The 27,924-nt window shown below is 44.0% G+C and overlaps 2 protein-coding genes across 9 annotated transcripts in view; one reads left to right on the forward strand and one right to left on the reverse strand.

Annotated features, from left to right (window-relative positions):
• Positions 1-14,979: 14,979 nt before the first annotated feature.
• Positions 14,980-26,772, reverse strand: LOC136553346 (gap junction beta-6 protein). Of its 8 annotated transcripts, none has more exons than XM_066544801.1 (3): positions 26,643-26,772; positions 25,770-25,846; positions 14,980-16,792 (listed from the first exon to the last, which is right to left on the reverse strand). In XM_066544801.1, exon 3 carries the CDS (start codon positions 16,768-16,770, stop codon positions 15,979-15,981), a length of 792 nt encoding a protein of 263 aa, XP_066400898.1. In that variant the 5' UTR covers positions 16,771-16,792; positions 25,770-25,846; positions 26,643-26,772; the 3' UTR covers positions 14,980-15,978. The 8 variants fall into 8 exon arrangements, with proteins under 8 accessions (XP_066400898.1, XP_066400895.1, XP_066400896.1 ...); XM_066544798.1 differs by having other exon boundaries at positions 25,770-25,849; XM_066544799.1 differs by lacking the exon at positions 26,643-26,772 and adding an exon at positions 26,340-26,424.
• IFT88 (intraflagellar transport 88) overlaps positions 26,254-27,924 on the forward strand; it is a 127,587-nt gene continuing 125,916 nt past the window's right edge. Inside the window, exon 1 of the mRNA XM_066544791.1 lies at positions 26,254-26,494. The gene's annotated coding sequence lies outside the window, so the exon portion shown is untranslated. The remainder of the gene's footprint in view (positions 26,495-27,924) is intronic.

The following is a 27,924-nucleotide window of genomic DNA, read 5'->3' on the forward strand; positions in this document are numbered from 1 at the left end:
CTGTCCCCTCAGGGGGGCACCAGGCTGGCCCAGCTCACCTTGCAGCGCTCAGGGTCTCCAGTGCCCTCAGCATCACAGGCTCTGGACACCGCTGCTTGTGCACAAAGGCTCAAACCCCCTCACAGATGAGACAGAGTCGGTGGGTAGGACCCCTATTTCCTACCTGTTGCAAAAAATAAAAAAAAATAGTTTGTGATAGGGTGGGGAGTTTCATGTGAGTGATACCTTTTCACAGAGACGGTCACAAAGATGCACTGTAAGGCCAGGAATGAGCAGAGCAGGGTCTATAAAGAAGCTTTGTGATTTTCTTTGCATTTGGGGAGGTGCTTTCCACTGTCTCTCCAAATTAATCTTCCCCCAAAGAAAAGGGTGTAGGGCACAGCCAGAGCTAGGGGCAGGCCTTACATTTGACCAATTCCCACCCTTTGCCATGCATATTCCATGTCTGTAAATGCACTATTGAAGTTCAGGCAGACTTCTCAGGCTTGCCGGGAACACTTTAATCTTTGATGCTTATCTGAGGAGGTTCTGTCCTTCTCCATCTCTTGGAGAACATGGAGAATAGAAGAAACCCCCATTCATTTATTCACAGATAAGGGTGGGAAGAAGACAGTGAGAGATACCAGTGGCAAATACTCAAGGCTGGGGAGAGAAATTGCTAAAAGCTGGGATGATGGAGCTTCTATGGACAGCCATAAAAGCTGCTAAATACAAAGGGTAGTGCCAGTGAAGACTGAGGAGAGACTGGATGCCAACAACGGGAAAAGATCTGATTCTGCACACCCCACAAAGAGAAGGGCAAGATGTGGGTGGGAAGTGTGATGATTTCTGGTGTGAATCGTTGGACTCAGTGACAGGAACTCAAAGGGGATGGTGGGGAAGCAGGCAGTATGTGAGAACGATGTATGATTCCTCCATGGAAATTGGGCTGGATTCACATCTTTTGCATTGCTTTAATTTAATCGGAATAAAGTACATTCTCTTGGGTTTTTTGTCAATATTCAAATCGTTGACTACGTGACTGATCCAGCAATTTGCCAAGGTCTGAAATTCCTGTCCTGAATCAGATTAAAAACAAGAATAGGATGATTCAGTGGTTGCACCTATGTATGCATCATATTAACCAAGTCATCTCTTGCACGCAAATATATAATGGGAAACATTTCCTCTTGCTAAACTATTTGGAGATAAAGGAGTTGCACTGGGAGTTGAAAGGAGCTGAGAAGGAAGAGTCGTGAGGAACTAAAGGGATACAGTTGAAATCTCATGCTGTTAACAAAACAAAATTAAGGAAAGCAGTGACTATTAAAAACAGCTTTCCAGGGAGAAACTCTGTCAAGCCCTGCACCAACATGTTCCTCCAACAGATCCATGCTGGGCTGTAGCTGTGCCCTGTGCCCATGTGTCTGTGTGGTGCTCTCAGTCAGTGACAATCCCAGGGCCCTTTGGGCGCTATCCCCATGCCCAGTGCTATTTCCTGGAGATGAGAACATGCTTGTGAAGCTGTCTGGGATGTATCCAGGCTGTGCTCCAGGACGTATGGACAAATCAAATTCTCAAATGCCTGCTCTCTGTTTTTCATTCCCTAGGTTTTCTTCATTCCCCACTCTAAAACTTTTTTCCTGGCAGTTCAGCGACTTGTGAAATACCTGCCACACATCCCATCAGATGGCTCCTTCACATGGCATAGCCAAGTGGCTCTTTCCTCGTTTGTGGATATCCAAGAATAAGGGCTCCACTGAGGGCTGAAAAAAATTTAGTACTGGCAAGGGTGTTATGCATATAATTTGGAGAATGCTCAAAATCTGCTGACTTTCAGCAGCCACCTATATTCAGTACAGGAGATTAAAAAAGAACACAGGGTGACAGGGTAAGATTGTTATGCTGATGGGGCAAAATCTGCAGCACCTGAAGAGCTCTTGGGCACTGAAGCACACAAAGCTGTGTGCAAAGCTGGCGCTGGGTGCCCCTGGGCAGAGACAACATTAGGAGAGCTTCTGTCCTAACAGGAACCAAGCAGGCAGCTGCATGCTCAAGCTTGACTGTTTGGTCAATGGGCAACAATTTGGAGCTGTAAAGTTAACAGAAATTATGCAAGACTGTGAGGCTTTGCTTTCTGAAGGAAATAATAAAGGAAGCTGAAGTAGGTTCCAGGAAGACTTGTTTGGCCAAGGGCCACTAAGTGTGTAACAAAAAAGGATATACATCCAGGTTATCCACCACCTTGTACCTAAGAGGGAAATGTTACCAGCAGAGTGGGGAGAGGTCAGCTTGCTGGAATGATTCTGCTGACCTGAAACAACCAGACACAAAACCCAAGAGCAAAGTACACAGAAATGCCGGTGAGCTGAGGGCAGTTGCCTTTGGCAGAGGAAGGCAGATCATGCTTCTCTGGGGTTTGGGGGATGTGGGGCTGGACTACAGCATGGCATTGATGCTTAGAAGGACTCTTCTAGACAAACTCCACACTAGCTCCACAAGTCTCAGACACTGTATTTGGTATGTAAAACCTCAAAAATAAATGCATGAGTTAAGCCAGGGAAAATGTTAGATGTCTTGCTAATGTTAAAAAACAAACAACCACCAAAAAAATCCCAACAACTTTTTTACTAAAATAATTATTCTGCAGCTGAATAAAATGTTCATGGGCCAGTGTGACCCTTTTCTTGCCCATGTGTTTCTGGTTTGTTATGTTCATTTCCTGAATTTTCTACCAGTGATAAACAAATGTTAGGTATAAATAGAAGAACTTTTGATTTTTAAGGGCTTAGTAATGGTCAATGCTTATAATTTATGACCCTTACTGATAAATTGGAATGACAGCTGAAGACAACAACTAGGGACTGAACCAGTATTTCATTAAATGAGTCAATAATTGATGACAGTATAAATTATTATGAATAGTTATGAGAAGGGTGAAGTTGTGGTTTTGTATTCATCCATTTCATAACTCTTGTCTGTAACAGGTTGGAAAGGAGTAAGGATGTTGGCTCTTCCCCTGCATTGTGCAAGAGGACCTTTGAACATGGCAGTATCCTTGGGGTACAAAGGCTGCTGTGAAGAAATCCCTGCAACTCTTGCCCCAGAAGCCTAAATAATCTGTCTGCTATTTTAGGCTCTCCCTGACATCCTTCCAAACTTTACATGCGTTCTTCCCAGTTCTGACTTTTCTAATATCCCTTTTCATTGCCCTTTTCAGCCCTGACACTCTCCCCAGTCTTTTTGCAGCAGCTGCCACAGGCTGGAAAAACTGAGAACTTGTCTCACTTCTGTGTTTTTGTCAGGTACCAAGAAATCTCTGGTGTGCAGAATAGTCCCAGAGAGAAGCAAGGCTTTTCCCTGGGTCTGACTAGGGGGTGGAAGATGACTTTCAAGCTCTTTGAGGAGACTTGTACTGGCAGATCTGAAAAGAAGGTAAGCTGCAAACTGCCAGGATGTTCCCTGAAATATCTCAAGGATTTCTCTGCAGCTGCATTTTAACTACACAGAACCAGGGAAAGGAGGTGGTTATTAAGTCTACACATAGACTGAATCAGCTGGACTTGGAACAAACCAAAGGGACCAGATCATTTAAGACTGGATCAGCAATTATTGCTGCATATGAGGAAGGAGTCCTTGATTTCTGTCTCCAAAGGGCAGTGGAGCCCCAGGGAAGATAATGTTCCAGGTACCAGTGTCTCTCCTCCTGGCTTGTCATCATGCTGCTAACCACAGGATTCCCAGCAGAGACCACTGCAGAAATCTGTGGAAAGGGATCTTGTAGACATGGAAGAAACAGAGATATTATGCCAAGAAATTGCAAAGAGCCACACAACATCTCCTCAGAAAGGTCACTGAGCTTATTCCTAAGAAATATAGGCATTCAGGATTACAAAAACTCCAGATAAATACAAGAAATATCCCTTTCGACCAGCACTCCAAAAGAAGGAAAATCAAATCCCTTTGGGTTAGGAATGTTTCTACCTCTGCTCTTCGTTTTATTCAAGTACACCATAAAGGGATTTGCTTCAGGCAGGGAAAGGTGGACATCCAATAAAACCACTGTCTTTTGCAATGCTTTTATTTTCCAGATACTCTCAGTACTTAAAATCTGGCACAAAGTCAAGGGCTTCAGCTGAACAGGTGCTTGGTGACTTGCTGGCATAATTTAATGGGTCAGTAGATAATTTCTTTTGCTAATAAATAAATTTTTTCCAGGTTGCCGCTCCTTATTTGAGATTCTTTCTCAGCACCATCACATGCCTGCTTCTGGGTAGTTCCTGTTTGAGCTGACATTTTTATGAGTAAATGGTGGGTGGCAGAATAAACTGACCATGGGGGGGAAAAATCTGTTCCTTTGTTATTTGACTACATAAAAGGATAGCATTTTGCAAAAGAGGTTGGAATTGCTTGAGGCATGCTCAAGGGGAAGTGCCCAAACCCGACACATGAAGGGCATGCTGAGTTGTGTTAGCTGGGAATTCCTTACTCTCGGGCCTTAGCTGCTCAGAGTGACCCCGAGATATGTCAGAAAATCTCTTTTCCCAGTCTGGTGGTCGAAGAAGGACTCAGAGCTCTTCATTTCTTGGTCTCAAAGTTGTTTATTGTTTCTTATCTATAAAATTCTTTCTCTTGGCCTGCCGAGGACCACTCAGCAGGTCAGACAGAGGCACTCTGCCTGCCCCCGGGGCGGTGTTATCTTTTCATACTAAAAACTATGTGTACATTATTTACCATAACTTTCCAATACCTATCACCTATGTTAGACAGTGAGCTTCTACTCTAAACCAATCTAAAAGTGCCAACATCACAGCAAAAGATGGAGGCCAAGAAGAAGAAGAAGAAAGGCTGGACATGCCCAGATCCCTCCATCTTGTCCCCTGAGCCCCCATTCCAATAACCCCAAAAATCTATTTTTCACCCTGTGATAAATTCACTATCATTCTACTTAAATTCTCTTGACTTGTAATTCTTCATATAAAGGTTGGTAACTTTTTCCATGGGTCAAGATCAAAGGCACAGGGGTCTTGGGCTCTGTGCCAAGGTCTCTGAGCCCCCTGGGCAGGGGCTTGAATCCTCCAGGGCAGCCAGAGCAATTTCCTGGGTTCCCACACCTTACCAGAGCCCCTTATCTGTGCTAGGATAGCCCTCCAAGAGACCCCCAGTTATAACTCTCTTCTCTCCAACCTGTGTGTGCAGTCCCTTCTCAGTCTGGCCAGTGAAGAAGGACTGGGATGTCTTTCCTGGTCAAGGCAGCACAGAGGAATTTGGTGTTGGGCTGACTTGGTACATAGTTACGAGTGCAATTACAAAAAAAGCAGGAAAAGATTGCTCCCCAAATATGTTGGGGTTTCAGCGAAAATGGAGAAGATGGGAAGAGAGGCAAATTTCAGGTCTTGCTGACCCACAGGCTGTGAGGTTCCAAACCAAAATGAGACCAGGAGGCATTCACAGTGGGGTCAGTGGTGGGAAGAAACAGGGTGCTTCTGCTGGCATTTGCCTGGTATGGGCTGGCTGAATTGTGCAGGGCATGTTGTCTGGACACCAGAAAAATAGAATTAAAACAATCTTATAGCAACTCTGTACATGTCTAGTTTGTGCAAAAAAGTGTAAAATAAATCAGGTCTAAAGCACACCAGGTGTTTTACTGCTAGATACTTTATCATTATGGGTAGAGCATCAGGGAAGGGTGCTCATAAACCACTTGCAGTAGTTTCTATTATTTCAAAAGAGATGGAATCTACTGGAATTTATTTGGATTGACAGCATTTATGTGAAGCCACAAGGAAATTCCATTCAAGATCAGAACATGCAGAGTTTTCAGTTCCTGCCAGGGATTGCAACTGCTGTTGAAACACTTTATTTCCAAACTGCAGCCCACAGCCCCAGGTGAAGTCATTCTTCCTTGTGTCAAGACATGTTGCATTGTTGTACAGACCATTGTATGTCCCAGGAACAGGTATTTTGCCTGTAAGTCAGCAAAATTCCATGCATGTCTATAACTTCAGAGACATGAAATAAAAAACATAAGGGCATAAAAAACAAGATTGTTCATGCCCTTTTAGCTACGCATAGCTCCAGTTGGCCTGGTTAATTGTATTTGCATTTCTTTTTCCTTTTCCGTGGTACTCAGTACACTTTCAGCACTACCCAGTAATGTGATAGCACTGCCTGCTGATGTGAAAGTCACAGCATGATCTCTAAAAATAGCTAAATTAATTATTATTTTTGTTTTTGCTTATTTGACACGTGCTATGACAGAGTGGCCACAGTACAGCTCCAGGAATAAAACAGCTTGTGCTCCCTTTGCAATTCCAGAGAGCAAAGGAAGAGATGGGGAAAGTTGTCTAAATACTCCCCAATTAGGCCCAGAAGTTACTGGCCAGATTTCTGAAATCCACCACATTCTGGAAAGGCTTACATTTCTATACCACAGCCCAGGACAGCTTGTGAGCTGTGCCAGTGGGGGAGGTACTGTCACCTCTTTCTCCTGAGGTCAGATGGACGTGTGGGTTTGAACCTTGCAGTCTAAAGGAATCACTTCAGCAACATGTTTCAGTCCTCAGTGGTCTCTTCTACCCTCTGAAAATTATAGTTAAATTATAGCCCAAAATAACAAAAATTTGGGCTTTTGCTGTCAGTATTGCTGGGCTTGGTAATGCTGAGAATTTACCCAACATTCAAATTGGTTTCGCAGCACTGACAGCTTACCAAAATAAGCTAAAATTATGTAACCAAGGTTAATTGAAATATATCTACCACGGGAATTTTCCAGGATTTTATCAAGATAAATATAAAATTAATTTAGTTAATCAAAGCAGCCTTTCTGATCCAGGAAATGCTCAAGCAAGATCAGGTAGCCCTTATTCTTCAAGCATTCTTCAAGTCAAATACAACTGAAGTATGATCCAGGTGAATTTGATGCTGCTTCAGATTTGCAGATTGTGACATCTTATTTCTAATATTCACCTTTTTTCATTGGTTAGTAAGTGTGTAAAAAAGTAACATTTCTTCCTATCTTTCTAACAGATCCATCAAGAAACAATGCATTTTCTGCTGGCTTTTAATCATGTTTAGTAGCTGGCTATTCTTCAGTGGTCGATTGGATAATACCTTCCAGCTCTTTGGTGAATGACACTGCAAAATACCAGAACTGTTTAAAAAGAAAAAAAAAAAAGGAAAAAAAAAAAAAAGAAGAAGAAGAAAAGTGAGAGCTAGCTCGCAGAGGAGTAAATTAAGCTGGTGAATTGTGTGTGAACCAGGTGATGTCACAAGACCATTCGGGCCAAGGACATACAGCTGCACAGGTCGGTCCTCCAGAGGCTGTGAAGTGTTCCCTTTGGTTGGTGATTAGCTGGTAGGATGTCTTTGACTGCCAGTCAGGGTTTCCTACACAGTGATGAAGGGGTTAGATAGGTTTTGGGATGAGATCCAAGAGACTATTTAGGTACTTATAGGATTTAAACAGATGTCAGACACCTACTCAGTTCAGAGCTGTAATAAAGGAAACCCCTATCCAGCTACCACCCAGCCCTCCAGGCACTTAAATTCACTGGATGGCTTCCACTATCCCCTGTGGATGTTGTTCATCCTCCCTCTGCTGTCGCTGGAGGGACCAGAGGGATGGACAAGGGGTTTCTCCGTGTAACCCCATATAACTTCCATATAAACCCCACTTCGGTGCTGGGAAGAACAGGAGAAATGCCAGAGGGACAAAGCGTGGGTGGCAGTTTGGCAAGTCAGGCTCTCCCTGCAGAGGAAGCTCCAGCACGACTTTAATCTTTACAATAAGCAGTGGATAAACACAAAAATAAGCTCGGAATCAAGGTTATCCCTCTTGGCTGTGAGGAGGTAAAACTGAGTTATGCAGCATTCCCCTTTCAGCTCTAATTCCTGTGAAATAATGCATCGTAAATGAAGTTCCACGTTATCAGTTTCATGCATCTGTGAACAAGTGAAGTTACTTCATTGATGCTGCTCTTTTTCCTTACAATTACCAAGATAAAGGAAGGCGTTTCTGGTCATCACTTCTCACCTCTGCTGGGTGTGGACACATTTTCCAGCTCTGTGCCAGAAATCACGTGTGTCTTTGAGAGCCCCCTTTAGGTTTCTGACCCCCAAGGACAGCTGAACCTGCCTCCCACCCACCAGCACAACTGGGTGATATAATTATCTAGACAGTTCTTGTTCCTGAAGGTGTTCAAGCCACTGGAAACCAGGGAGTTGGATGAGGAGTTAAAATCTTTCCTTGAAATTAATTTTATTTTTCACCTATCATAGTGCTACTGGGAAAAAGATCTTTCCTCAATGTACCTTAGTTCTTTTCTGATCCAAACTTCTCTTTCAGCACCTAATGATTTTATCTTCTGTCAGTCTCTTCTGCTGAAAATATCCCTTTAAACATAAGTAATTATAAGGGATGCCAAAACAAAACTTGAGTCCTTAACTGAGGTTTTAAAACATTTGCTGGGAATCCTACTTTTTGCTATACTTATTCTGTGTCAATACGAACTATTATTTTCATTGTTCCTCCCTTTGGAACTGTGGGATCAGAGCCGGGTTCAGCCCCATTTGGACAGCTGTGGTGTGGGAGACATGAATGTTCTTGCTCTCTGCACAAGCCTTATCTGCTCTGGGAAACTTTGCAGGGACTGGTGAACTAGTTAAATTTTTACCAGATAACCAACCAAAAGCTGAGTAAATAGCTGAGTGTGGCAATTTTTTCTGACAGCCTCTCTTGGATGCTTTCAAATGTTTATTACCCTCAACTGAACATACACTCTGTGCCTACCTGGGCAATATTTTAATTAAACCCAAGCCATCATTCCTAATAACAGGATTAAATTCTCCCTCCTGTGTCACTCACATCTGGCTAAAAGCTGCAAAAGCCATTCCAGGTTCACTGTTGTGAACTTTAGCCCCAGGGACATACTGGGAATTTTACCTGGACCACGGGGTTCACCAGTTGCTTTTCTTTCCAGGGTTTTCACATGTCCTAGGTGGCATCAAAGGACTCTTTCTCGAGGCCATTGTCATGATTTATATGGTGTCATCGTTGTTTAATACTTGCCAGATATTGTTTAATAAATTTCCCAGATGTCCCAAAGGCATCACTGAGATGGGTCACTGGCCTGAGAGGTGCATCATGTAAATTATAACAATGAGATGGTGGTGTAAAATATTGGGAGAAGTTAGATTAGCCAGGACTGCACTGTGGTTTTGCTAATACAGAAAGGCTGCAGCATGCTGCTCTGGATTGTTAGGAGCAGAACCAGCTTTGCCTCGGGGTCTGAAGGAAGTCAAATAGCCTGACTGCCATGGACTAAGTGTTCTGTTGGGTTGGGAGCCAGCAGGGTGTAAAACCTTCCTGCTTTACTGATCTTGCTGTCCCAAACTTCTCTGATTCAGGGGCTCATACACAAATAAATGGCTACCCAACATCCAACACAGCAGGAGAAAAAAAGACTCTTGGATTTGTTAAGCCAGAACATTCTAGGGAGCTCTCCCCCTCCTCCTCTAAGTAATGAAGTCTTTTCTGCAGCCACCAGCAGAAACTGGAAGTGGCTGAAGTGGCTGTGGGAGCATGACCACACATCAGTGTAGGCTCTGCAGCCTGCCCAGCACCAGGGCACCATCACTGCCGGCAGGAATTACGAATCCAACGTGGAGATCTGCCGCCAGCAGGTAATAGCTGCTGTGTGAAATGGGACTGGTGTTGCAAAAGGGGAGTGCAGAAAGCGTCTGGGTGGTATTGCAGTGTTTTTAAGGAGTTACGCCCTTCCTAAGGGCCCGGCCCAAGCCTGCTTGGAATCAACAGGGATTTGCTGAGTGACAGTGAGGAGCTTTGGATCTGAAATATCTGCAAGCTTTCAGAAAGGGCCAAGCTGATGTTCAGAGCGCTGGTGGGTGTGGGGAGGCTGAAATGCAAATTCTGACATTGATGGGTGTCCTAGCAGCTCAGGCAGGAGATGGCCATGGTGACAAGGTGCAGGGAGTGGCACTCCTGTCCATATGCCTCTTGCCAGGGATAAGACAGGGTGCTGACTGGGGCCCTTGCTGGGACTTGATGGCTCAGTCAGGGCTCTGCAAGAACCTCTCCCTGCCTTTTCCTCCCACGGACCCACCTGTCCATTGCTTTGTGTGCCAATCACAGTGTTGGGTGCTGCTTTCTGGAGAAGTTCGCACGAGCCACCTGGCTCTGCGTGCGTGCTGGAGAAGCAGTCATACTCCAGAACAGTGTCAGGGCTGCAGGGGTGAGCAGGTGAGAACCTGCAGAAATGTTATTTGCACCCCACCCCCATCTTTTTTTGTGAAGCTGATTTTCAGCTTCTGTGGAAGTTGAAGGGGAGGCCATTCACCTTTACATGCCTAAGCTGAGAAGTACAAGCCTGACAATGCAGGGCTCTTCAGGGAAAGGGGCATAGACACTGCCTCTGGCAGGGGAAAGGCTGCCACACCAGTCACGCTCTCACTGCAGCCCATGCAATGTCCCTGTGAAGAAGTTTGCTGTGGTGGAGATGGTCTCTGCCCATGGGCCCACCTGTGGGGACAGCAGTGCCCAGTGCGGGGTAGGATCTCATCCTGACAATCCCTCTGGCTTCAGAGGCCATGCTCTCTGAGAACACAGCTGTGCTAAGGCACATGGAGGACAGGGAGGTGATTTGAAACAGCCAGCACAGCTTCACCAAGGGCAAGTCCTGCATGACAGACCCAGAGGCCTTCTGTGATGGGGTGACTAGGGAAGAGCTACACGTGTCATTTACCTGCATTTCTGTAAGGCCTTTGGCACAGTCCACTCACAACATCCTTCTCTCTGAAATGGAGAAGTGGATTTAATGGGTATGCTGTTCAGTAGATGAGGAATAGGTTGGGATGGTCATATTCAAAAAGGAGTGGTCAGTGGTTGAATGTCCCAATAGAAATTGGTAACAAGTAGTGTCCCTCAGGGACCACCTCCATATCAGGACCAGACTGTTTAAAATCCCCTTTCCTCTGCCATGGCAGGTGGTTTGAAACCATATGACCTTTAATTTGAGCCACTGAGATTATCTCAGTAGGTTAGAGCATAGTGCTACAAACACCAAGGTGGTCTGTTTGAATATGGGCCGTTCACTTAAGAGTTGAACTTCATGGTCCTTGTGGGTTTCTTCGAACTCAGAATATTTTGTAATATCTCCATCAGTGATATCCAAAATACACAATGGGATTAAGTATACCCTAAAACAAGTTTTCAAATGACACACCTGAGGGACCTGGACAAGCTCAAGAAGTGGGCCCATAGGAACCTCACAAAGTTCAACAAAGCCAGCCTGGGTCAGGGCAACTCTAGTATCCATAGGATGAAGGGATTGAGAGCAGGCCTGCAGAGGACTTGGTGGTGCTGCTGGGTGAGAGACTGGACACAAGCTGTCAGTGTGCTCCCACAGCCTAGAAGCCCGTGGTGTCCTGGACTGCATCCAAAGCAGAGTGGGCAGCAGGGCCAGGGAGGGGATTCTGCCCCTCTGCTCTGCTCAGAGCCCACCTGCAGTGCTAGATCCAGCTCTGAAGTCTCCAGAGCAGCAAAGGTGTGGACCTGTTGGAGTGGGTCTAGGGGAGGGCCACAAAAATGATCAGAGGAATGGAAGGGTTTTCCTGTGAAGACAGGCTGAAAGAATTAAGACTGTTCAGCCTGGAGAAGGAAGGCTCCAAGGAGACTTTTTTGCAGCCTTTTAGTACTTAAAAGGAGCTTATGAGAAAGATGGTGATGAACTTTTTAGCAGGGCCTGTTACAGTAGGACAAGGGTAATGGTTTTAAACTAAAGGAGGGCAGATTCAGACTAGGAGAGATATAAGGATGACATTTTTTACAATGATGGTGAAACACTTGAACAGGTTGCTCAGAGAGATGGTAGATGCCCCATCACTAGAAAGATTCAGGGTCATGTTGGATGGGACTCTGAGCAACCTGATCTAGATGAAGATCCCTTGCTCATTGCAATGGGGTTGTACTAGATGACCTCTCAAGGTCTTTTCCAACCCAAACTATTCTATAATTCTATGAAAGATTTATTTCAGCAGGATTGTAATACAGCTTTGGCTTGGTAAGGGGAATACAGATAATAGTGGCAATAGAAAAACATAGCAGGCAGTTAGGAGCAGGGGTCTCCCTTATGTTGGCTGTGGCAGTGCTTCCCAGCACATTCTTGCAGGGTAAGGGTAGCTGAGGCACTGGGCTGACACAACACACACCACAAAAAGGGCTGGGGAGCCTAAGTGACTCTAATCTGGCAGCAAAGAGCTCATGGCTGCAGCACCTGGCATAGGGGAGGCAGCCTGAGTGTGCAAAAGGAGGAGAGTGAGTTCAGACCATCCCACAGCTGGTCTCGTTTGCTTTTAGGTCTTTGGCATGCAGGGTTGCTGGGATGGGCCTAGGTCAATGGAAAAACAGAGTCAAAGTTGCAATGGGGCTGGGCTGAGAGGGAGAGTGAAGGATGGAGCAGGGTGCTGGAGTCAAGGGCCACGATGCATAACAGGAATAGAGTCCAGCTGCCAGTGCTGCTGCACTTGCAGGCAGTCAGAGCTCCTGCCTATTGAAAGGACAGCAAGACAAGAAGGTGGGAAGGGATGCAGGGAATTTGCAAGAGAGCTTTTCCAGAGGCTCTGATTAATTGTTTGGCCTCAAAACCAATTTAAGCAATCTCTGCCCCAGGCATAACAAAGGAGAAATCACAGGGTGGGGAACAGCTGCAGGGATGGGCAGAGACAGTTGAGCCAGCTGCCATCAGAGAAAACTAGCTGAACTACTGGTGGTGCCAGTAGAGCATAACCCAGTCACCAGTAGGTGAGAGAGTTAGAGGGCTGGGGAGACCCTCTCCTGGAGGGATGGCTGCAGGGCAGGAGCAAGGGCAAGCACAGAGAATATGTGGGGGCAGGCGTGCTTGGCAGTTCAGAACAGCCCCAGACAGCCTCAGCCAATAGGGAAAGGCACAGGAATTGGAAACCAAGAAAAGCAGCTCGTCTTTTCCCTGCAGACAGGGTTAACTGTGACCCTATTAAACACAGCTGCCTCCTCTACTGAGGTCACAAAATGCAGCAGGCAGGGGAAAGGTGACTTGGAGAAACAAGTCACTAAAGCTGTCATTTCATCATGGTGCCATCTACTAGGAATTATTTAAAGAGAGCACTGAAACTGTCAGAGACTTTACCTTGGCAGTAACAGAAATTAGGGATATTTCAGAGGAGAGTGTTCATAATGAGGATGGTACATAGAACAAGAAGAAATATTTCAGCCAAACACATCAGTCACAACTGGTCTTGCCTGCTGAGATGATCAATAGCTTTCGTGCTAGCGAAGCCTTGGATCAGCTCTGGCTCTTTGATTTACAGCTGCCCTTGGTGCAGATTCGATGGGACTTGCACATTTGTTCCCAACCCATCTGGCTGCCAGGACACCACAGCAACAGGGCAGTGTTGCCAGACTGCACCTTACCAGGTCCTGCTGCCACGCAGGAAATGTCCAGCCAACCCAAATCCATTTACAGCATGGCCACACACAGACTTGTGCTGGCCTACAAAGGACTGCAGACAACCAATTTTTTCATTGAAACTTTGCCCACTTACTCAGGATGAAAAGAAAAACAGGAATGGAACTGACGTTCTAGAAAAAGCTAACTGCTGGAATAGAACTCACTGTTTGAAAACTTGTGAGCAGGAAAAGAAAAACCACAGAGAGAGCTATCATCATATCCCCATTTGGGCTTTTGCAGGCCTGCATTTTATCATAGACCAAGAAAAACGACCCCTCCTCCTTTTGAGGAAAACATATCTACCTCAAGGAGTTTCACAGGTTTATTGGCATGCAGCATAGGGCTAATTCAAATTGATCACTAAGGAGGTAAGACACAGTCAGGCATAATTATTAACTGATCTCCATTCATATTGACAATATGGTACGTGATCCACAGATGTCCCAGATGGAAGTCAAGTCTCAAGTTGTTCTATGAAACATGTTCCTGGAAGAGAAGTAGCTGTATCTTCACACCCTGGAACCATCACTCTGCTTGTGCACCTGGGCAGCCTGGGGAGTGATCCAGCAAGGTACAGCCTGAGCCCCCACCTTCCTGACCCTAAGGGATCAGCTTCCTTAAATCTCCAGAGAGAATAATAAACACTAGTATACTATAGTTGTGTATACTTTTTCCTCAAGCTTGTTGGTAGACACATTCAGAAGACTAGCAGCAATTTCTTTTCACAACAGTGATTAAAAAAGAAAATGTGCTGTGAAGGCAGGAAAGATCAGGAGTTTGCCAGTGGAAGAGAACAGATAAATGGCAGGGCTCAGCTCAGGCCCTCATGCAGGGACAGAGCTGACTCTAGGTATTTTCTCTCTCCTGTTGTTTGTGCCTGCTCCCTGTTAGGGTTTTACTAGTCACAAATAAAACAACCAACCCACTGAAGCTCTCTTACAGCATGGACACCTGGCCCTCCTTCAGAGCTGTGCTGGCACCTGTAAGAAGTGTGATACAACAGCATGAGGAAAAGGGCACTCTGCAATATCTGCTCCTAAGGATACCTGCTCTTTGTTCTCCACCTTGGAAGAGTAGCTCCATTATAGAAAAATAGTGAGGCCAATCCATTTGTAAAATGACAACAAACAAACCAAGTCCCAAAACTTAGCTCTACCAAGGTCAGTGTAGCCATGCTGATGAGAAGTGGCCCAAAACAGGAAGCACACAAGGCAATATAGCTGTTTTGCATTGCACCCACCTCTGACTCTCAGGTTCCCCTGCTTTCACAAGCACACCCCTCCCACAGTCATATACTGCCATGCACTCAGAGTTTCCTGTCTATCCCCATTAGAGTATGGACAATAGAATTAGGGCATCAGTGCCCTGGATGGGAATGAGAGGTGCCTAGGGGTTATGTGCACTTTGGATGTAGAGTCTCTACTTGAAAAAGTTTTTGTAAGTTCCTACTTAAAATATTGCCTAGCATTCACATATAGACTCTCACTTCACTAAGAAAGGTTAAAGTGTTTGCCTTTTATTCAGAAGACTCGCTTCATTTCCAGGAATACTTTTCCATGTCCTTGAAACCAGACAGACTCTAGTCTCATAACAGCACCATCAGTCTACTACAAAAAAGCAAACAAATCAAAACCAAAAAATTCCACGATGTGATACAGTATAAAGAAACAGCTAATACATTAGAGAAAAAACCATCTACATAAACTTATGTAAGTTGCTATAAAACTGACAGTATGCAATTAAGAAATTGGTACGATTACCAGGTCTGCTAGCTGTTTAAACAAGTCTACATAGGCTGTAACTATATTCTAGTGCTGTTTTTAGGCAGGAGTTTGCATTCAGAATCTAGGTACCTCAATTGTCCACACTGGTGGGCTTTCAAACAATTCCCCTACAGCCAGCAGTGTGTATACAAGCATCTCAAGCTACCTGCCCAGACTCAAGCAGCACTTGCAAAGCTGTGAAGGTGTATGTAGCCTATTGTTGTCTCCACCCTATGAATATGGTATTACAGCGTTCATCTGTGTATGCCTGGTTAAGAAATAAAACACAGTCAGTTGTGTACTGTAACACCTTAAGTAACATGGAATCTTAGATTTTAGAAAAATATTTTAATCATCAGTTCACAAGTAAAAACTATCACTATTACAAAACATCTTGTATTACTAGAATACCTAGCTTGGAAAGAGTTTTGTTCTTATTGCCGTTGCATTTAGTTTTCAGGAGCTGTGTCAGCATGAAGGTAGCAGTGGGCTTCCCACTTGTCATAGTCAGCTTGTAAGGGTACTCACAGGAAAGTGTATCTTCCTATTTAATCCTCACACAATTTTCACGTGTTTAGGCTGTCCTGACTTTTCCCAGACGTGTACCTACTCGACATCTGACACTATGCATCAAAACCTCACCCAACTTTGTCTCATACAACAAATTTCATTTGCAGCCTTTAAATAAAACATTCACTCCAAAAAGAGTGAACATCAGCACTGGCACCACCTTAGCTACTTGTAAACCCTATAACTGTGTTCTGGCAGCTATCAGATATTAACTCATTCATTTCATTTTGTTTGGTTTCTTCCTTATTCTCATGGTTGGGTTGCTGTTTCGAATTTCCAGCGTTTTTAGACCTTCTGAGGAAAAACTTTGCCAGTAAGTAACATAATTCAGCCACATTTAAAAGAATGCAAATGCTGGACACAGCAATCATGAAAATAGTGAACACGGTCTTTTCAGTAGGTCGGGAAACAAAGCAGTCTACAGTGTTGGGGCAGGGCCAGGCATTACACTTCATTAAGCGAGGCATTCGGAACCCATCGTACATGAAATAAAACGCGTACATGAAGACGGCTTCAAAGACCAGTCTGAAAAAGATGCTGCTGGTGTACGTCCACCACAAGGAGCCCTCAATACGAAACCTCTGTTTCCTAATTTCTTCGATGTCCTTGAATTCACATTTCTGGTCTCCTTTTCTGAACTGCCTTTTCTTCTCATGCCTCCTGTAAGCCACATGCATGGCCACCAGCAGCGCAGGTGTGGAGACAAAGATCAGCTGCAGGGCCCAGAGTCTGATGTGAGAGATGGGGAAAAAGTGATCATAGCAGACATTTCTGCAGCCAGGCTGAAGTGTGTTGCAGACAAAGTCATCTTGTTCATCTCCCCAGACTCTCTCTGCAGCCACAACCAGGATCATGATACGGAAGATGAAGAGGACTGTGAGCCATATCTTCCCGATACTGGTGGAGTGCTTATTTACACCTCCCAAAATGGTATGCAGAGCTCCCCAATCCATTGTCTTGTTTCAATCCTCTGACCTAAGACAAGACAAATAAATAAAACTAAGATTAATCAAGACAGGAAACAAATACCAGCAAGCATGTGGTTTAAAATAAAGGCAATATCATAACTGCAGCACATTCACCAGCTGTGGTAACGTTTTGTTGACGCAGTGGGCTTACCTACAACTAGTCATACACGATAACCTAATCACATATCAGCAGGTAGTATTTCACACTGGATTACACACATGGCACCACATTCATTTGACTCCTAGGTGTATTTGCCAATGCCACATTAAGTAAGAAAGACAGATGGGAAAATGATGAACGCAGCCTTAAATGAAAAGATACAACTTCTAGTAGCTTGAAAACAGTAACAAAATGATAGAAGATATCAGCCAAAAGTAAGTTAGATGTTATGTTAAAAAAAATAACGTTAGACAGACAGAATTCCTATACAAATCAAAGCCAATTAGTTTATCCTTATCTTTAGAGTGTAAATAATGATTTAAAGTACATTCCCGCAATAAAGACAGACCTTGAGCAACTACTGCTGATGCTCTGCATCTTCCATGAGAAGGTCTAGATAACCTGTATTTACCAGTTTAAAGAGTATGACAGCATTCTTAGCCAAAGCAAACCCCACACCAGCTTGAAGCAATGAAGGTAAAATCCTGGTCATTACCCATCTCGAGCTGGACATTTAAAATCAATGCTTAAGATTCATACCAAAATTGCTTTTCTTTGCACTAACCACAAAAAGGGCCTAGGGTAAGTGGATAAGGACTTCTCCATTGTGAATGCATATCAGGTTGGAGTTTTCTTCCTCTCATAACACAGACTTCACTAGTCCTAGATTAGGGGAGATATTTCAGAGGCAGGGAGTGTGCTATAGTCAACATTTGAAGAGCTCAGACAGGCCAGCAGTAGCTCAGAGACTTTTTCAACTTTTTCAATAGTTTCCAGCAAGTGAGTTTCAAAGTACTATGACTGTAATGAATTAAGGATTTCACCTTTTGGTCTCCTCAGGATCACCACAATTATCTGAGTTTTTGCAGCTTCCACAAACAGCTTTTCACAGAGAGCATTTAGAGGCATTCCAGCCCATCTTCCCACACTCCTCCACTTCAGATGGATTTACAGAAAATTAGTTTGCAAACTACTGTGTATTCAAGAAACTGGCACTTCTTTTGCCTATCAGCCAGGACCCTGTAAGAGTGCTTACAGATCTCTTGATTCTGAAATTGCTTATGAAGGTTTTTATTTCACAACTTTGTTAATTTGTTTCTATCTCAGAGCACATATTTCCTTGGCATTTACAAGGCACCAATAAGCAAAATCATCTTTTCAAAGTTGCTTTAAAGAGCAGCTATTGGCAAAAAGGTCATCATATCAATCACAAGATTTTCCTGACTCTGAGCTGGATCACACTGCATGAGGAAGAAAATGATGACACTATTTTGTAGTTGTCTTCCACGTCACACTCCCATTCTGAGTAATGTCAAAAACCTTCCTGGTTTACAGTGAGACACATATAATCAGTAAGCCACATGCATTGACTGAGTATCAATCAAAGTACACAACAGCTCAGAGAAAATGAGGACACTTAATTGTTACGCAACACAATGGTATCTTTTCCCTGAGTTACTGGGATTTAAATGTAATCTCCCTTCACTAGTTCCATAAACTCAGATCCTGCTGGTTGACTGTGTGGGGTTATACTCCAGGAGGTGAAAACCAAGGGGGAGATCAAAGATCTCCACCAGATTGGAGAGAGCTTTTCCTGAGCCTCCTTTAGGATGCACAGTCTTTATGTGCTATTTCCTCTTTATGTGACTGAAGCCACACAGAAACAGATTTACCTTGCTATGCTACTAGGTTATTTTTTCCAAGAAGATGCTTTTTTCATTAGCATACAGTTACAGAGAGTCTCTAGGGTTAACAACCCTATGAGGACACAGGAAAGACCCTTAATACTACAGATCCTTACTAAACATATCAGCTGGATTTTTAACTGTTTCTACTCCTTTTCTGTCATCTGATTGATGAAAATTCTTTCAGAATTTTCCTCTGTAATTATTGCATTGTTAAACAGAGGGACAATTACAACTTTTTAGTGTTCTCTGCTACTATTACAGATATATGGCAATTACAGTACTTATAAAATGACACTACAACTAAGTACTATGACTAGAAATACTTATGAACATTTGAAAATAAATCCTGTAGAAGACTGGCACCAGGCAAACAGTGTTATTACACACATTATCCACCTATCCTGTAACTCCATCACAGCCCTTACTCTCTTCTCAGTCATTCCATCTTCTTCTCCCTGCCTGTCAACCATCTTTAGAGTGAAAAGGCTGTGAAGTGAAACCTATGTATCTGCTCCTCATAAGCCCTGTTTCTTAGCTTCACATCTTGCTGCACACCAGCAGTGCTGCCATTTTGTTATAACTTCACACGGATTTGTTTCCTCCTCCCTGTGCAGAAGGAGATTCAAAATAAAAGTTCCCCAGTGTGTAGTTAGCTCAAGAAGCCCCCCTGGTTCTGTTTTCTGCTAAGGTCACACGACAGCTCATCTCCTGGGACTTTGTGGAGGTGCATTATAAAGCAGGCAACTTGTCCATAAGTTCTTTGCAGGACTAGTATGTTTTGGTTGGTTTGGTTTTTTTAAACCTAATCCATTTCATCAATCTGCTTAACAGTACAGACCCACAGATCATCTGAAAAGGACAGCTACATTAAAAAAAACACCCAACCAAAACAAACAAACAAACAAAAAGAAAAAAAACCCAAAAAACCAACAACAACAAAAACCCCAGGCTGCAAATTGCAAAGCATGGGTAAGAATGAGCAGTTAGTGGGAAAGAGGCACTGGCAACACTCCTCTTCATCTGACTCGCTCCATATTCTCTGAGATTATATTGTGCTTGTTAAGCCAAAAATCTGTGCTTCAATTCTAGCAAAGACATGTCTGTATCTGGATCAAGAAAGAAGAAAAAAAGGCACCAGACTTTGAAGAGGCAGTCTTTTGTCCAGAGTCCCCTGGTTACATCTCCTCTCCTTTCCAAAAAAGCCTCTGTCTTTCCTATCTGTCCAAACACTCCTCCCTTCACCCTTCCCACACACCTTACCAAATCTTCCAGCTATCTCTTCAGCTCCTCCTGCCACCATCCACTGGTTCTTCCCTCTGCTTGCTGAGCAAGTCACCAACCTTTGCCCCTTCTTGCTCACAGCCTCTCAGGCTTGTTTTGACATTGGTGGAGAGTCATATGACTTGTGGACTACTCCAGAGTGCTACAGGCACTGGTCAGACACCAGTGAAGTCTCACTATCTTCTCCCTGAAAGACTGTAGTGCCATATCCAGGCAGCCCGAATGCCATCCAAATACTTTGGCCACAGTTGTTTCCTACTAGCTGGCTTTAAACAGTTCCCCTCAATACAACTTCAGAGGATCCAGCAAAGGCAATTCAGACACTGCCAAAGTGTCCTCTCCTCTCCAACAAAGAGACACAGTGATCCAAGCAGAATTTAAGTTAGCTAAGTATGGCCCTTCACACTACTAAAACCACCTTTACTGATGTAATGGCTCATTTACTCTTTACTCACTCAAATGCTAGAACCTTGATCATAGGTTTGATTATCTTTCTTTCAAATACTTGCTTTCTTTTTCACTAGCAAGTAAAATATTAACTGTCTTGCAGACCAAAGGAGAAGAAAACAGGAAAATTACATCCCTTTAATGGGTTGGTAAGTCATATTTTAATAGGGCCAGTCCAGATACTATTTCTATGTGAGCAAATCCTGCCAAATACTTACAGAAATAATAGTATGTAGACAGCCAAGGACTTACCTAGTTTGCTGGTACATTAAAGACAAGAAAGCTTAGGTGAACTTTGGGGAAAAAATAAAGTAGGAATGAGGATAGGGATTGGTTATAAAGGAAGAAACTGGGAAGAACAGAAGACAGCTGAAATTAGCAAGGTTGAGTAACAAAGCATTTAGAATAATTTCTAACAGGGGAGCGTATTAAATGTTAAATTCTCCTTCACAAAAATTGCAACTGGGCATGAAAATAAGCTTTTCCAAGTCTCCACATAGATATCTGTTCTACTACCAGCAGTACCTTCTGTTTCATTCAACAATTAGAGGACCACAGCGGGATATGGTTGTTACAGTTAACAGTTAAAAACAATCCTAAAAGATCACCATGCTTGACAGAAAAGTTAAGTTACAAAGGAACCAGTTCTGTATGATCACACAACATAGCCACATAAGCAGGTGTTTCATTTGGGGTTTGGTTTTTTGGTTGTTGATTTGTGGGGGGTTTTTTCCCCCCACCCCCAGTAAGCTAAACAGCAGCAAGAGAAGAACTACAGCTTAATGCCTTCTGTAGTTCTACAGCTCATGGGCAGTATTTTGAGCTCTGTGCTGCCATGGCTATACTGCCTTCTACTTTAAAGCCAGCTCCTGTAAACCTACATTAAACTGCAATCACAGCACGGTGCACACACCCAGTGAAAATCCCTGCAATTCACAACACCAAGGACAATCATCACTGAGCTCCCCTGTTTATGAGTACAGCTGGCTTGTTAACAGACACCATTTTCCTTTGTTAAAGGCTGTTATACTGGAAATTCATTACTCAGTGGCTAAATCCACAGCTGGACTACAGTGAAGGTGTAAAAGCAACAGAAGATGTGTCTCTATCACATACATACATGTGTGCTTGTGCTATAGGATATTATAGAGCAAGAAAAAAAAAGTAGTCACAAGCAAGTATTACAGTATCTGCTTATGCTACAGGAGCATCTAGGAGTCCCATTCAAGAAGAGGTCCACAGACCCCTAATTTATGCACAAATTTAGACAATGATTATATCCTTCTCACCTTCAGTTTGGATACCAATTTATTTACTGTACTGGAATTACGCAGAAATTTAGAGGGTATTCACAATGACTCCACTTCCATCAGAATTTTAGTGTACAGTGTACCAGGAGTTACCAGTTTGGGGTGACTTTCCACCACTTTCAGCAGTGCCTCTGGATACTGATAAAAGATCAGCAGACTGCCAAGAAAAATGTCACTTTATCCCACGTGGGAATGTGTTAACCAAGATAATCTTTAAGCCAAAAAGCACTGGTCTCAAGTGTCCCTGCTTACCCCCCACCTGGGGACAAAGGCAACTCACATACCCAAGAGAAGCAGTTTAATGCAGAACTGTTGCCACAGAAAAGCTTCAAAACATCTAAACTAACAGATGTAAAATCATTACCAAAATTATTTTATGACCCAACTTTGCACAAGAAGTACTGCTGCATGTTGAGGTCCAACATGCATTCAAATGTGCTGCTGAGACAACTCTCCCTTCAGGTGTTGATCTCAACAGCTGCACAGGAGCAGGGGCTCATAGGGAGAGGTGATAACCAGCACCAAGGTGTCCTAGAGCTGCATAATGCTGTGTCATTACTCAGATTTGAAGCACGCACTAGTCTGGGTTTCAGCAGTTTTGCATCAGTATGCCTCCACCCTGCCAACCTGGTATCTAGTTTACAGCAAGCACTTAATTGCCAGTGTGTAAATTTTGTTATTCCTATTGCTGAGCTAGTTTTGGTGCTGTACTACAAGAACAGCAGCACTGTTAAGGCTGAAGCAAGAAAGCTTCTAATAAATAGAGATTAGCATCTTCCAAAAGACAGCATCCTTTCATTTCACCAAGAAAGGTGGGTAGACAGGCTACAGCAATCACTTGCTAACTTGCTCAGACTTCTTACCTAATTTCAGTCTGCCCCATGCCTCAGTTTCCCAGACATTAAACTAGAGATAACAAAAATCTCACCATCTCACAGGGCTGTTCTCCTGAAATGCTCCACTGCAATTACAAGCTTCACAGGCTCAAAGGACCAAGACAGATAAGTAACAGTTCAAAGCTGGAAGCACCAAACTTGAATTCAATCATCCAGGATATTTCTGACACCTGAAAAAGAATGGAGCTCCCTACATATATAGCTTTAATATTTGCTATAGCTTTAATACAGAGTTCAAAATGCAAGAAGACAAAGCTTTAAATTTAGACCTTGGCAACTAAAATCCTTTAATAGGTAGCCTTCCAGCTATTTTAATTTTACAGCAGTATATTAAAAACTTCAAGGAGTATGCAGCTGGAAGACTCTAGAATATCAACAACTCTTTCCTAAAAAGCTGAAAAAGATCAAAGGAGCAGCCTAACAATCACAAAAGCCTGTGCAATTCTCTAGTAGCGCTTAAACTTTGTTCTGAACACCTATCTCCAGATCAGAGTGGAAACTGGAGAGGAGAAGAGCCACAACAGAGGGATTACAGTATATCTGATTTGACACAAGAACAGGCAAAGACTAATCAGGAAGAGGAAACCTCTGACAGTTGCAGGTCTGAACACTGCAAGCATTGTTCTTTCCTTCTACTCAAGTTTAGGAAAACAGGAGGCATTCTTTGCTCTAATTAAACCCAGCAAGAAATTCAGAGAAACCAAACAGATTAGGACCCAATTCACATGCAGTTAAATGTTATTAAAAAATTATGCTACTTAAATATCAAGACCATTTAAGGGTTCAGTTTCTGTCCACAATGACACCCTTATGACTATCCCATATTCATGTCCTCACATAACTTTTAAGTCATTTTCCAAGGATGCTTGGAAACATTCATACCTATTTCACCAGCCTGCAAGTGGAACTGGAGATTGCTATCCTCCAGAACATCTCTGCAAAAAATTCATTCTACTCGTACAAAACAGGAAATCAGAGGTCATACTTGAAGGCATAACAAGACAACACAAGTCCTACTGGAGTTTAGCCTGTCTCAGCCATTTTCCCCTGTAAACCTTTCCTTCACAAAGTGTGCTTAAACCTTCTTACTTTGGAAGAAAGCTGAATTCCTGAGGACCAGGTCTCCACTGATACAAGTGTCCTATTTCCTATATATCTTAAAGAAAGCTTTAGAGATACTGCACCCCACTTCTGGTCATCAAAATAACTTTTTAATGTTACTTTTTCTTTTAAGCCTGTTACCTAATTCCTATTTCCATCCCCCAACACCTAGCCAGATGTCTACATTCCCTCTACAAGTCTCTCCTTTCCTCTAAAATCAACAAGCCTCTGTCTTCTTTCATACACAACTTAAACTTATAAACACTAACATTTTACAGTGCACTGTAGCTTTCCTTGAGCATGCATTTTGTTATTTCATTCATCAAGAGTGAAGTCCAAAGTAACTCTTTCCTTTTTAGGAAAAATGAAATGCCCAGTTATGCCCAAAACTCTAATACAGGAAGAAATGCAGGTGTATGATAAGGAATAGAATTAGTTTCAACATTCTTTTATCAACTAATAGAGGATGTACTTCTCTTTTTCTACATTACTGCTGTTTTGACAGCACATTATCTCACCCCATATATCATCACTTCAAGCTTTTCCTTACACAAACTGGTATTTAGCCAGGTAAGAGTAACAGTTTTCCTCCAGATACCTCATCAGTCATCATTTAGTAACAATTAAAATCAGCAAGGAACAGAACAAGGGAAAACATCAAAAGAAAAAAAACAGCTTCAACATGCTCCTATTTCACACAGTGTGTGGGACCACTGATTTAACTGGAAGTGTTCACAATAATCAACTTGTAAGAGCATCTGCTTTGCTCCCAAGTACCCATAGAGGTTATGCAGTGACCATGACAAACTTGCACATATAACTCAAAGTGCTGTTATTTTTCCAGCTACTAAGATAGCCTGCTAGACATTTTGCAATGTACAATTACTTTTTTTGCACAAAATACATGAGGCTGCCCAAATAATCTACTTGGATTGCACATTAAGAGATGCAAAACAGCAACACTGTCAGAGGCCTAGCTTCAGCACATTGAGAGAACTGGTCCTGTCAGGACAGAATCAATGTCTCCAGAGAAGTATGCTAACTCATGGGGTTTCACAGTCCCATTTTTAAGTTCTGAGATATGTAATCCTTCATATACATACATAATCCTACAATTATGGGACTGACAGTTCTGGGAATTGTCTGAAGTCTCCTACAAACACCAACACATGCAGGACAGATGTAACCTCATGACTCTGGAAATGAACTGAAAAGCCTGCCTGGAAATTTACATTGCAATGCCTAGTTGACACGGAGATACCACCTTCTTCCAGGCTGAGGCTCGTCCCAACATTGCCTTGCTCTCTAAGGCAGATCAAACCCAATCACACACACACCCTCCTGCCTACTGTCTTTTCTCTGGGGCTCCTCAAAGGATGCATCTGGCAAGCAGGGTTTCCAGGCTAAGCAGTGGAGGCCAAGAAATGTTAAAAATTACATAACTCCTTTAAAACAATTAAGGATGAAAATATATTTCATGCTGCTTTTGACTCAGTGTACACACATACACTGTGGTGATCCCAAACCCTCAGTATTTCATACAGGATGCAGCCATTGATCATGAAAGTTATAAAACCTGGATTTAAAAGAGCATTCTTAAAACAAAAGGCCACTTCCTTCCTGCAACCCTCTGTCTGTTGTCTCAAGAGTATTTTCAGGCCACATGGTGAAAACTAATGGGATACAAGACAAGGAAATAATTTCCTCTGTTGAGAACAGGGGAGAGATTCTTCAACATGAGAGACTGTGAAAGTAACACCCAATATAGGAAAGCCCGATGACGGAAAAGCCAGTCATGCCCAAAACATGCCCAGCTCCTAGCTAGTGCCAGGCACTAAGCAAGCACTCCTGCCCTTACTCCAGCACGTTCCTCGGGTTTTATTTAAAGCTGTAAGTACTCATTCTTTGTGCGATCTAATCCAGCCCCGATACTCAGAAATACATTTATTTCTGACTCACACCTCATTTCCTACTCCCCCTGTCATTCTAAGGAATGTTTCCAGCGTGTGATCAGACACTCACAGGACCTGTCAGTTTTACTGATGCAAGCTGTTTACCTTCCCGCAGCTCTCTTAACATCTGTAGGCGTGTCGCAAATTACCTGTAATTGCAGGAACCTTGATTTTGCTTGGTGTCGTAGCTGGTCGGATGTACTTCACATAACGCGCTCACAGAGTGCTGCTGGGAGGTGAATAAAGATTTCGCCCTAAGTTAAACGCGTAACCATCAGAGACAGGAGCATTCCCCACCAAAACTGCTCGCGGGCTTCGAGCACTCCCCGTCACGCTCAAGCCGGGGACGGGAAGCAGAGAGCACCCATGCCGAGCAGGGGAAATCCTGCCGGCGCAGGGTGGGCAGCGCACACGGCGGCTCCGCGCCCGGCCCCGCTCCCGCCCCGGCGGGCAGCGCCACCAGAGCTCCCGGCGGCGCCGCCGCGGCCCCGCAACAAGTGCGGCCTCAGCTGCCCGGTAGGAGCTGCCCCGCCGCGCCCCTTCCCTTCCCTTCTTCCTCTCACCTGCCTCAGCGGCCCCGCTGCTGAGGGACGCTCACCCCGCCGGGAGCTCCCAGCGTCGCGGCCGGGCTGCGCCTATTAACGTGGCTCTGCCAGGGGCTGCGGAGCGAGCGGCCCCGGCCTTGCCGCCCCGGAGCTTTAAGGTCCCTCCCCGCTCACCTGCCGCCGCTTTTAGCCCGCCCTTCGCCCGGCCCCGCCCGCGCCATCTCCTCCGGCTACCCGCGGAAGCGGCGGTGGGAAACCGGGGCGGGGCCCGGGGCCCATCCCCGCCGCCCTGCCCCGCTGAGGGGGCTGCGCCTAGCGGGGCTTCCAAGGTGAGGAGCAGAGCCAAAACAAGGGGTGGGAAGGGCTTGTGTCCGCCCCCGGGCCGCTTTCTGCCGCGGAAGGGCTGGTCTGGGGTGGTAGGGGGATCTTGATCATCCCTCCCCTGAGGGGAAGGGAGATCAAGGTAACAATAGATACCTGAGGGGTTTTCGGGGGAAATGCATATCTATTTAAGATAATAGGGTCGTGTTTCCATCTTGAGGAATCCAGGTAGTCAGAAGGGCCTTGGGACAGAAAAAAGCCGGGTCTTTTCTCCTGGAAATCATTAATAGAGCTACTGGCCAAACGCAGAGGGAAGAGCCAGTAGTTTCTGGCTTTTTGGGGTTTGTTTTCCAAGTGCGATTGAAATGCTAGAGCAGTGCCCTGCAGACTCGCAGGCTTTCACGGAGATGTGCGTGTTTGCCAGTGCAAAGAACTATTTTGGAGAGTTTTCTGTTTCCAAGGAATACAGTTGCTGAGGAAACAATTCACTTCAGGTTCAAAAATCCCTGCCCAAAACTGTGTACCCTGTCTTGCAGACAGGCACATCAAATTAAGTAAATCATTTGTAAACCTCTTAACTAAGTTTCCAAAGAAAATGTACACCACAACTGGACAAACAGGACATTTGCTCAGACTTCAGGTGAAAAACTCTTGTGTTTGTGTGTGTTTGGAGTATAAGGACCCTATGATAAATTACTTCCAACAAAGTTCTACTGCCTTGTCTTTCCACCTTCTAGAATACAAGTAATCCCTGGGGAAATCTTTAGCAAAAATCAGTTACTTAATTTTGATTTCACATTCAGGAAGAAGAGGTAGGAATTTCTATCACAGACAATCCAATACTTGAAAGATAAGAAATCATCATCAGCTGTGCTTTAAACATTAGCCTGTGTCTCTGTGCTGCTCATCTTTCCTCCCACCCTTTCTTACCCTTGCAGTTACATCCACAGAACCTGTACATTAAGACCATAGGAAAATTTGTGTTGGAAGAGATCTGAGGAGGCTTGTAATCCAACCTATTGATCAAAGCTGGATCAGCTCTGGGACCATTCATTAGTTATACCCCATCCAGGGGGAACCCGGGGAAACTGGGTCACTGTAGCAGCTGTAGGACCAGGCCCAAGGTATATGATGTGATGCTGAGCTAGACATGCAATAAATATCTGAGGGCTGAGTTTACCTGTGCTTGCTGACTTCTGTGGGAGTTGTGTGTTCAGATGACGTTCAAGGTCCATGTGTATGGCGTGTGTGAGGAAGGGAGGTGGCTCTGGGCCTGGTCATGAATCTGCACTTTGCAAAAGGGAAAGCCCATCTCCTAATGGAAGAAAAGCTTTAGAAGAGACATCTGGAACTCATGAGTTGTTCTCTCTCCAGTCACCTTCCAGCTTGATTCACTGACCTTGAAAAAGTGAAATGTGTCCTTTTAAGTGCGAAATAC

The sequence above is a fragment of the Molothrus aeneus genome, chromosome 2 (genome assembly GCF_037042795.1).
Source record: "Molothrus aeneus isolate 106 chromosome 2, BPBGC_Maene_1.0, whole genome shotgun sequence".
Classification (NCBI taxonomy): domain Eukaryota; kingdom Metazoa; phylum Chordata; class Aves; order Passeriformes; family Icteridae; genus Molothrus; species Molothrus aeneus.

Excerpts from the sequence above, each read along its gene's own strand:
- LOC136553346 (XM_066544801.1), bottom strand. The coding sequence starts at position 16,770 with ATGGATTGGGGAGCTCTGCATACCATTTTGGGAGGTGTAAATAAGCAC.